General features: G+C 40.9%; 1 protein-coding gene and 1 long non-coding RNA gene across 11 annotated transcripts in view; one reads left to right on the top strand and one right to left on the bottom strand.

The window, feature by feature from the left end:
- Positions 1 to 11,169, top strand: part of TTC23L (tetratricopeptide repeat domain 23 like) — a 63,357-nt gene that overhangs the window by 3,292 nt on the left and 48,896 nt on the right. For 5 of the 10 annotated variants that reach the window (XR_008625390.2, XR_008625394.2, XR_008625393.2 and 2 more), the window contains exons 2-4: positions 470 to 544; positions 5,299 to 5,485; positions 10,018 to 10,141. Coding sequence is in view for 4 of the 10 variants with exons in the window: in XM_034960197.2 (XP_034816088.2) it covers positions 470 to 544; positions 5,299 to 5,485; positions 10,018 to 10,141 (386 nt within the window). In the remaining 6 variants the exon portion in view is untranslated. The remainder of the gene's footprint in view (positions 1 to 469; positions 545 to 5,298; positions 5,486 to 10,017; positions 10,142 to 11,169) is intronic. The other 5 variants (XR_008625392.2, XR_008625395.2, XR_008625391.2 and 2 more) reach the window with 1 other exon arrangement.
- LOC117980313 (uncharacterized) overlaps positions 1,681 to 11,169 on the bottom strand; it is a 38,332-nt gene continuing 28,843 nt past the window's right edge. Inside the window, exon 3 of the long non-coding RNA XR_004671585.3 lies at positions 1,681 to 4,215. This is a non-coding gene — a long non-coding RNA (uncharacterized LOC117980313). The remainder of the gene's footprint in view (positions 4,216 to 11,169) is intronic.

Here is an 11,169-nt window from a genome sequence, read left to right as displayed (position 1 = left end):
ACCCCTTTACTAGAATCTGCTATTAATTAGTGAAATGACCCCAGGGGGAAAAAAAAAGGCAGAATTAACCAATACACTGGCTGTGCTTCGTTTACCACTGAGAGTTGGTTGCTTTGCTTAAATCCATCACGCCGTCAGACCTGCAAAAACAATATCTGAGTTAAGTAGGTGACCATAGTTTTGATGACCCAGGAACAGTAAATGTGTTTGCTTTGAGACATAAAGGCCAAGGATTTTGGAGAAGTAGGGTGGAGTTGAAATTAGGGGAAAGAAATTTAACTTAGGCATTTAATTTGGCAAATGTCTGTTTTCCAGCAGTCTCCATATCTGAGTATGCGTAGTCTGTGGATTTAGGATGGGTTATATATTCGAGCAGTTTTAGTTTAATGTTAATAGCAAACCAGAGGGGGAAAATAGAACAGACACCCAGCCTTTTCTCTCAAAGCTGACCTTACCTGATTCTTGGTAGGAAGAAGATGCAAGCCAGCCCCATCCGTATCCCAACTGTTAGCAATGACATCGACTGGGATTTCTGCTTCCGTATGTAAGTATCACAGCATTTTGACATCACAGGTACTCACTGGGCTGAAACACTGGGACCTCCTGCTTAAGGCAAGCCTGGGTGAGGAGCTTTGCATGAGAAGCAAGCGTTCACTACCAGCCTGACCAACATGGTGAAACCCCGTCTCTACTAAAAATACAAAAATTAGCTGGGCGGTAGTGGCACGCGACTGTAATCCCAGCTACTCGGGAGGCTGAGGCAGGAGAACAGCTGAACCCGGAGGCAGAGGTTGCGGTGGGCTGAGATTCCATCACTGCACTCCAGTCTGGGCAATAGAGACCCTGTCTCAAAAAAAAATAATAATAAAATAAAATAAAATAAAAAAGAAGGTTGTGTTTCTGATGTGCTTTAATAATGATTCTGCTATATCTGTTTGTATTTACAACCTATGCATGATAGAAGATTGCTTTTTCCCGACTTAAGGAAATTTTAAAAGTTTTTAAAATAAAAATAGATTAGTTATAACAAGATTGGCAAAATTGTAGAGAGTTAGCTATAACAAAGTTAATAAGAAAATTTTTATGAAATAGAGTAAATAAAACTTTCGTATCGTCTAATACTTATTGAGCACATACTATGTGCCAGGCTCTGTTCTAAGTACCTTAAACGTCTTAGCTGATTTAATCCCCCCAAGCCCTGTGAAGGAGTTACTGTTATTGGTACATTTTATAGATGAGTATGAATCAAAGAGATGTTAGGGAGTTTGCCTAAAGTTGCAAAGCTAGTAAGTGGTATTTAAACTGGGCATTCTGACTCTAGAATCCATTCTTGTTTTGTTTTGTGTTGTTTTGTCTTTAGAGACAGTCTTGCTCTGTCACCCAGGCTGGAGTGCAGTGGTGCAATCACGGCTCACTGCAGCCTTGGCCTCTTGGGCTCAAGAAATCCTCCCACCTCAGCCTCCTGAGTAGCTGGGACTACAGGCACACACCACCATACCTGGCTAATTTTTACATTTTTGTAGAGATGGGTTCTCATTATGTTACCTAGGCTGGTCTCGAACTCCTGGGCTCAAGTGATCCTCCTGCCTCAGCCTCTCAAAGTGCTGGGATTACAGGCATGAGCCACTGTGCCCAGGTAGAGTCCATTCTTTAACCATTCTCTATACCAGGGTTTCTCAGTCTCTGCACTATTGACATTGGGGTTGGATAACTGTTTGTTGTGGAGGGTTGTCCTATACATTGTAGGATTTTTAGTAGCATCTCTGGCCACCATCCACTAGATGCCAGTAGCACTAGCTCCAGTTGTGACAAGCAAAAATGTCTCTAGATGCTGCCAGATTTCCCCTCGGGGCAAAGTCGTCCTTAGTTGGGAACCATTGCTCTATACCAGTGCCATCAAATAGAAATATAATGCAAGCCACATATGTAATTTAAAATTTTCTGCTACCCATATTAAAAGGTGAAATGAAACACATGAATTTAATTTCAATACTATATTTTATTTCAATATATACAAAATATGCTAAAATTATTAATGAAATATCTTTTTATACTCTTTACAGCACATATTTTACATTTACAGCACATCTTAATTCAGACTAGCAATATTTCATGTGCTTGATAGCCACATGTGGCTAGTAGTTACCATGTTGGATAGCATTTTTTTTTTTTTTGAGACAGAGTTGTGGAGCACCAGATTCTGTTGCTGTCTGGGGGGCCCCTATGTAACCTGCCACAATCCCTGGTGGACTGAACAAAGGAGGGGTGAACGTGGGAATAAAAGACAAGAGACAAAAGAGTATACTTGGAAGAAGGGGTCAGGGGGCACCTTGCCTCTAGTGGACAAAGGCCCTGAGCTGTACACAGCCCTCTGTATTTATTAGGCAAAAGAGATGGTGAGAAGGGGGGTGGAAGAAGGGGTCAGCTGCTTAGTCCAGAGTAGGCTTGCAAGACTTCGTTCCTCAAACAACAGGCTCTAGATGTCACAGTAGATAACCTCAGCACTAGGGAGTGATTGCCTCCAGCAAACCCTCTGTCGGCAGGAGCACTCATGAGTTTGCTCACATCCTGCATTCATGATAAACAGTTTGCTGTTTGATCATATCGTCTCCAGTGGAATGCTGAGTTGGTCACATCCCATGGGCCTTCGGCTCCCTGCACAGTCTTGCTCTGTCACCCAGGCTGGAGCGCAGTGGCGTGATCTCAGCTCACTGCACCCTTCTCCTCCTAGGTTCAAGCCATTCTCATGCCTCAGCCTCCTGAGTAGCTGGGATTACAGTCTCATTGTGGTATTTTTTAGGAGATACAGGGTTCCACCATGTTGGCCAGGCTGGTCTCGAACGCCTGACTGCAAGTGATCCATGCACCTCGGCCTTCCAAAGTGCTGGGGTTAGAGGTGTGAGCCACTGTGCCTGGCCTGGATAGCATAAGTTTAAATTCATAAAATATCTTAAGGTTAAGGGTCATATGACTATAAAAATTGAAGTTCATAAAAATGTTAAGTTCACAGTAAAATATCTGGGAAATAATCATATAATTTATATTGAACATTACTAATCAGAATTCCTATTCATGATGGTAACATATGGAATAAGTTATAAACCTGGCAAGGCAGACCTTCCATTCAACCTCCTATTCTTTTTATTCTGACCGTCCTTTGAGATGTCTGACTGGTCAGGATTCTCCAGCCATCTTTCTCACCTTTTATAACATGATGTTCAAAGCTAGTTCAGGGATTTACATTCTCAAATCATTTGTCAAGACCTCAATGTTTCTCATTCCTTTGAAGGCCCTGAGGTTGAAGCTTGCTGCCTTTGGTCTTACCTTAATGTTATTCAAGGCTTAATTTAAAATATTTCGGGCTTATAATTTTTAATATCCATAATTAGCAATCTGGTGACTCCAATAGATGTAACTTCTGCTCTAGGTCTGTGAAATATGCAGCTTAAGCAAAATTTTCTATTGAGGTATGATCTCTTTTTTTTTTAACTGCCCCTTGCAGAACAGGGCTAGCTCATAGGCAGCATGCCCAGAGTCAGCCGACTTATGATCTCTTGCCACAGATTTCCTCTCTCCTCAATATTTTTCAAACATTCTAAAGACTGCACATTCTTTTCTCATTCATTTGTTCATCATTTAACAGGCCATTATTTGTTTTTACTATGAGCCAGATATCAGGTTTTCAGAAACAAATGAGGCTCAGACCCTGCCGTATTGGAGTTTACTTTGCCAGCAGGCAAAGAAGACTCAGAAACAAACCAAAGAAACAACAATAAAAAAATCAAACAACAATAAAAAAAAATCACAGTGTACTAGCAGTTTGGGGGAAATTTTTGAAAGCCCTTTGGAGGCTGCCTTTATTGCTACTCCAGTGAAAGACTTCCAGGAATGATGACATCTGAGTTGCATCTTGAAGGAGGAGTATGGAATTCACCAGGCAGAGAAAAGGAAGTTCATCACCTGTCTTCTGATCAGGTCACATCCCCAACCTTCCCTGGCTGTCCCATCAAGTTAGCTTGTCTACTGAAAGCACACTCGTCTGTGGGCAGAAGGCAAGCCTGCCTGCGCTTGGGCCTCAAGAAATGTTGCTTCCCTATCTACACAACCTGGTTTGCCCACGTGCCTCTCGATAAGTTAATTAGAATAGAACTCTAGAAGGATATTAGCATGTCATTTTTCAAACCTGGTGTAAAAGATTACAGTTGGCATACAGCTCTTAAAGGTGGCACAGATCCAAAGAGTGAGCAGCAGCAGCAAAAAAAAAAAAAAAAAAAAAAAAGTTACACTTGGCAGTTATTTTCTTCTTGTGCTCTTCTGATTTTTTTAATTTAAACATTGAACATTCACTCTTTAAGCTTTTTGTGCTTTTCTGAATTTTCTTTTTATTTAAACACTGAACATTCACATTTAAGCAATCAGTGGAAAAGAAAAGTAAATTGTATTTTAAAAACTACTCAGTGGCTGAACTTTTGAGTTACTGTGAGTATAAAGATGAGTCCTTTGGGAGACTTATTTATACTTAAAATTTCTAGCGTTGCTCCTAAGATCTCAAAATTCTGTTTCTTCTGTAGCACTTTATTGATTTTTCTGGTGATGTTAGGATATAGTTCTTTTTAACACAACTAAGGATATTTCTCCTCTGAATCTGCACTTGATGTAGTGTGGGGTTCCCTCCCTGTCTCTGGTGGGACCCATGTCCTCTTTTCTTGGCCACCACATGTTGAAGCTTTTAAGATATGAGAAGACATGCAAAGTCCAGCCTCAAAATGTTGGTTTCCTTTCCCTTATTTCATTGTATCCATTTTCTTTCCTTGTTTGGATCAGAATTTTAGAACACAGATATTCCTGGGGATCCTCCGGTTCAACACCCTCATTTGTAGAAGAAGAAGCCCTGTCCTGGAGCTAATGATATACTAATAGCTAACATGAAAGGAACACTTAATGAATGCCACACACTGTGCTGATTTATGAGTATTATCTCATTTAATCCCATAACCTCATCAAGTAGGCATCCATATTCTCATTTTAGAGAAGTAAATTAATAACTTGGTTAGGGTCATGTGATTAGTAAGCAGCAGAGCTGTACCTCTATAAATCTGCTTCATCTGAACTACCACATTGCTGTCTTAATGCTAGGCTTTGAGGGCGACGTGAGTTTACTGCCTAGCTTTATTCCTTCAGGTTTATGTTAGAAATCATGTCCCTATCCCCTAGTTGGGAGAGCTATGCCCTTCAATTTTACCTTGTTTGAGATGGCGCAGGTTAAATCCTGAATCCCTGCCTCTCTCATACCTACAGGTCACAGCAAACCGAGATCCCAGCTCACCAGCAAACAGATGAGTTGTATCCCACTGGTGGGTGTGGAGAGAGTGAAGAGGAAACTAAAGCTAAAGAGAAGGAGAAGGCCATAGACTGTATGTCTCATCCCAAAGAGAAATTAGCCCAATCCCAGAAGAAAGTAGCTCAGCTGATTAAGGAAAAAATGGTAAAACAAAAAACTCACTAAAATTTTGTTTCCATTTAAAAATATGTTCCTGATTAGAGAAGCTTTGCCTTCGATGCAGATTGAAGCACATGAAATAGAGGAAGGTGTCATATTTCTTTGTAAGTAGCAGAAAACAAAGCAGAGCCTACTTAGGTAGCCAGCCCACCTTCTGGTTCCATGCATGGTTCATTGTCTGTTCCTCCTTGGGGCATTTCTGGTCCTAGCTTTAAACTAAAAATTAGGCCAGGTGCAGTGGCTCATGCATGTAATCCCAACACCTTGGAAAACCGAGGTGGGAGGATCTCTTGAGGCCAGCGTGAGTAACATAGTGAGACCCTTGTCTCTACAAAAAAAATTAAAAATCAGCCAGGCATGGTGGAGGGAGCCTGTAGTCCCATCTGCTTGGGAAGCTGAGACAGGATAGCAGCTTGTGCCCAGGAAATTGAGGCCACAGGGAGCCCGTGATTGTGCAACTGCACTCCAGCCTGGGTGACAGAATGAGACTGTGTCTCTAAGAAAATAAAATAAAAATTTGAAAAACCTAAAAATTATCATTTGATTATTTTTGTTGCTGTTACCTTTAACTTAAAATTAAAAAAAAAAATAGCTGGGCGTGGTGGCTCACACCTGTAATCCCAGCACTTTGGGAGGCCAAGGTGGGCGGATCACCTGATGTCAGGAGTTCAAGACCAGCCTGGCCAACATGGTGAAACCCCATCTCTACTAAAAATACAAAAATTAGCCAGGCATGGTGGCGCATGCCTGTAATCCCAGCTACTTGGGAGGCTGAGGTAGGAGAATTGCTAGAACCCAGGAGGCAGAGGTTGCAGTGAGCTGAGATCATGCCATTGCACTCCAGCCCGGGCCGACAACAGCTAGACTCTGTCTCAGAAAAAAAAAAAAAAAAAAAAAAAAAAAATATATATATATATATATATATATACACACACACACATATATATACACACACATATATACACATATACGTATATATACAAATACGTACATATATGTGTGTGTGTGTGTGTCTGTATATATATGTATATCTCCATCCTGGAAGGTTTCAGGATGCTATCTCTTAGGTAACAAAAAGGCTGGGATAGTAAGGCAGGAGGTTGAGAACAGGTAGGCAAGCAGGTCTAAGCTCTGGCCTGGAAAGGATATGGGTAAGATGCCCTTGGTTACAGTGGAATCATAAACAAACCAAAGGGCCAGAAACAGGAGGTAGCAGTGGAGGTCAAAGATTCCAAATATGCATTTCTAAGAGCAAGTCAAAGACTTGAGTCAAAGATCTCAGAGCAGGTTTGTAAGCATGAGTATTCAAAATCCAGGAGACTGAGACAGCAAGACGTCGACTCTCATTATTAGAACACAGGCACCAGCCTGCTTCCAGAGCATGATTTATCAACAGAAGAGCTTGTACCTTGACTTCCTGGCTCCTCCTAGCCAAGGGGAAAAAAGTAATCTAGAGAGGTTTCATTTTCTATCATTTGCCTCTGAAGTATCTCTCTAGATGGATATTTGTAAATTTATCTCTGTAAATGACCCAAGGACCTTGCAAAGGACAGTCATCCTGGCCTGGACCCATTAGTGATTCACAAATCCAGGCTAGAAGGATCATTTCTAAAAACACACAAGTACCATCTGCCATGGAGTGTAAGTGGGGGTTTTCAAGGCTTAAAAACTCCTTGGCCAGATTGGATAATGACAAAGATTTAGATCTTAGGAGAGAAATCTAACTCAAATCCCAAGCTCATCAAATTGTATAAAGTGAACAGGTGCAGTTCTTTGTATATCAGTTATAGCTCAATAACGCTGTTTTTTTTTTTGTTTTTTTGTTTTTTTTTTTAAATCAAACCCAACCTAGTACTCCTAGCCCTGAAGGGCAGGGGATGCCACGTCAGCAGCAGAAGTGCTGGGATGACATCTGGAGCCCGTATTGGTTGTCCCGGTTTCTCCAAGTCAAGGAGTTCAAGGATGAATATACAATGTCCAGAGCCAAAGCTTTGGTCTCCCATTCCAGTGATTTTTTCATGGCATGATGCTTCTTCCTCGAAAGAGAACTTAGTATTTGCTGTGGTCAGCCCATGGTGAACTCTAAAAAATGCTGACTAAATGGATGTTTTGGAAGCATCAGGGGAAGTTTCCTTATACCATTGCTTGCTTCTGTATATTTGAGCAGGGGGCAGGTAAAACATGAAGTTGGGTAGGAGATAGGAATCAGTAAGGAGTGTATTCCTTGGAATAACCTATGGTACTGCTGTATCTTATCTAACATTACTCTTTAAATGGGTTACTTTGGTTACCTGTACATTATTCTTCAAACGGGTTACACTTAGATCTGACCTAACAACACTGAATCATTTGGACACTATTTTTTTTTCCTTACAGTATCTCCATGAGGTAGATGATACAGGTTTCCAAATCTCAGAAAAGGAAGCTGAGATCAAAGTGGCCTACCCCAAAGCAACACAATCAGTAAACAAACATTAGAACCAGGGCTGAAACTTTAGGTTTTTGCTTCCTTGAAGTGCTATTTTCACTTTACCAGGAAAAAAATGCCTGACCCTATCGACTCGTTCAGCCAATAATGGCTGTGTTTGTAAAGTCACTGAAATATATGACTTGAAGATACAGTTCGGTGATTTCTTAGAGAGCTCTACCTGTCATTTCTATAGGGGTAGAGGATTATTTTCCCCAACCCATCTTTAATCTTGCTAATAAATGATTCATTCAGCAAATATTGAATGTGTTACACCTGTGTGTACTGGGCAGATAACAGCAAACATGAGGAATAAACTTCTGTCCTCAAGGGACTTATCTTCTATTTGGGGAGATAATAGACAAACAAAAGTAATAGCTAATACAATATTAGATAGAAGTAAGTGCTATGAAGAAAAAGTAAAATAGGTAATGGGATACTGAGTGATGAAGTGGCGTCTATTTTAGATAAGGTGGCCAAAAAAGGCCTGTTGATAAGAAAAGTGAAAATGAGAAAGTGAATGACATGGAAGAGTGTCCCAAGCAGTGGGAGCAGCATGTGCACAGCCCTACATTGGAAGTTAGTTGGTGATGTTCAGGAACCGCTGGTCAGTGTAGTTCTAGCAGACAGAGTAGGAGGAAAGGGTGGTAGAAAATGAAGTCCAGAGGTGATTGGTGTTGGGTCAGATTATGCAGAGCCTTGGAAGCCATGGTGAGGACTTTGAATTATATTAAGAAGAAAAAGCAGGAAGCTGTTGGAGGATTTTGAACAGGAAAGTCATGATCTAATTTATATCTTAAGGTATAAACACATAAAATACGTTTTAAAATCCATAAGTTTCTAATAATAATAACAAGCTATTTGATCACAATTAGAGGATGCTAGTGAACAATTCGTTTTTCTGAAAGCTAGTAAAGGGCAAGAATAAACCATGTGTCCTGCCTTTCCAACATGAACTGTACTATTGGGTAACCAAAGAGTGGAGGAGGAGAAATTCTCCTTACAGAATTATTCCAGCTAATGTATGAAGAAGGAATGATAGAATTAGTATATTTGCATTTTATAATCTTTTGTTAATTTTCCATGTAGTTTTCCTAATATCAGAGAAAAAAAAAAGAAAAAACAACCAGATAGTAGATGTATTCTGCTGGAAGAACATACCAGTAGCCATGAAGTCGTTTTGTAAAAAAAAGAATTCAAAGCTGAAATTAACCAAACTTCTAAACCCAACTACTAATATAAAGGCAGAACAGAGAATGGAGGGACATGATGAGACACCATGAGGACGCAGTCATCAAAATTTATGTCTGTGGGAAATACTAGACCAAATGACTCAGCTTTTTCAAATAATTTGTAAGAAAAAGAATTAGAGATGGAAAAGTAACCTATAGATGAAAAGAGACTGATCTCACAGTGTGGACAGTCAAACAAATTATTTTAAAAATTCCATTTCTGTGATTAGATAAGGAATTATTGTTAATGTTTTGGTGAGATAATGATTTTGTGGTGTGTTTCTAAGTCCATATCTTTTAGAGTTATTTACGAAATGTTTACAGAGGCAACAATGGAATGTCTGATTTGCTTCAATTTAAGGTGAGGATGGGTGGATGAGGGGTCTAGATATGAAACAAGATTGGCCAGGAGTAGATCACTGATCACGCTACATACTCATTTTTCATGCTGTCTATTTTGTATATTAATAAAGTTTTTCATGATAAAAGGGTAAAAGAAGTCACTCTGGCTATTATGTAGAAAGTAGACTGTGAGGGCCAGAGAGGAAGCAGTTGGAAGGGGCTGCTGTGGCCAGCCAGGTCAAAGGTGAGGGTGGCCTGGACTAGGTACTCATGGCAGAAATGAGGAGAAGAGCTTGGTTTTAGGATTTAGGGGGAATGTGGATCCAGCCAGACCTGATGGATTAGACACAGGATGAGAAGGAAAGAGAAGAGAAAAAAGATGACAGGTGAATTCAGTCCTGTGTTCCAGTGATAAGTCCATGGGGTAGAGACTTCTCTTCCTTTCCAAAAAGTATAATCACTTCTGTACTCTACAGAATACTCAAGCAAACAAGGAGCTGATTCGATGTGTCATCCTTTCTCGGATTATTTTTGGGGACCATCACTGGAAATGTGCACAAGCTCTGGCCAACCTAGCTTATGGCTACTTGACACTGAGAGGTACTTGGTTTTCCCAGCTGGGTTTGGGTGGCCAGCCTCTGAAGGCTGAACTGAGCCCACACAACCTCAGTGAGGATGGGCATGACTAGGAGGGCCCCTTCTTGCCCCTAGCTCACACATTATCAGGAAGGAAAGTCCATGGATAAGGGAGACAGTGTGGCAAGGATCTAAGTAATAAAGATAATAATGATGATGACAGTTATTGAGTATTTAGCATGTGCCAAACTGGTCTCATTAGTCCTCACAATATTCCATGGAGGGAGATACTATTATTATCCTCAGTTTATGGATGAGGACACTGGGGCACAGTGGGCAAAGGGCAGTATCAGGGGTTCCAGCCGGAGGACAGTAGGGGAAGGACAAGCAGGGATGTACACTCAGCATCAGGGAGGCAGACCCAATAATGGGACTTGAATTCCAAAGGTAGAACTCAAATTCCTGGAAGGTTTGGCTTAGTGAAAGGTAGGACCCTCATCCTAGAGAAATGGTACTTCTGGAAGGTACTCTAGTGTAAGAGAATAAGACAGGAATCTATTTGCTAAAACTGAACCCAAGTGAAAGTTCCTTGAGAGTAGAAAGTTTGTAGTACAGGCTGAATAAATATTGGGTGATACACTGAGGTGAGAGCGCATTTCAGGAACCAGGGACATAGCCAGCTCAAGACTCTCTGTTCCTTGACCAGCCATGTCCCCCTGTGTGGACTGCATACATTTTCACCGTGGAACTCATTGTACTGTGCTCATATATGCTTTAAATGCTTCTTCCTCTGACATAGAAGCTCCCTCAGGGCAGGGACTGGTCTCATTTGATCTAGAACAGTCCTTTGTACACAATATAGATCGGCATATTACTGCTTATGAACTGAGCCACTGGCCTAGGGGTTGTTCAAGTACCTCTGGGACCTCAGTCTGAAGCGGGGCCTAACTTGTAATACAAATTAAATGCTTTATGGGCTTAAGTGATTTGAAGGCTACAGGAAAAGGGAAGCAATATATTTGGGCCATAATGAGGCTGGATATCAGAAAGCA

Source organism: Pan paniscus, chromosome 4, assembly GCF_029289425.2.
Source record: "Pan paniscus chromosome 4, NHGRI_mPanPan1-v2.0_pri, whole genome shotgun sequence".
Taxonomy (NCBI): Eukaryota; Metazoa; Chordata; class Mammalia; order Primates; family Hominidae; genus Pan; species Pan paniscus.
The sequence above is the reverse complement of the archived record's forward strand: the minus strand, read 5'-3'. Positions and strand labels throughout refer to the sequence as shown.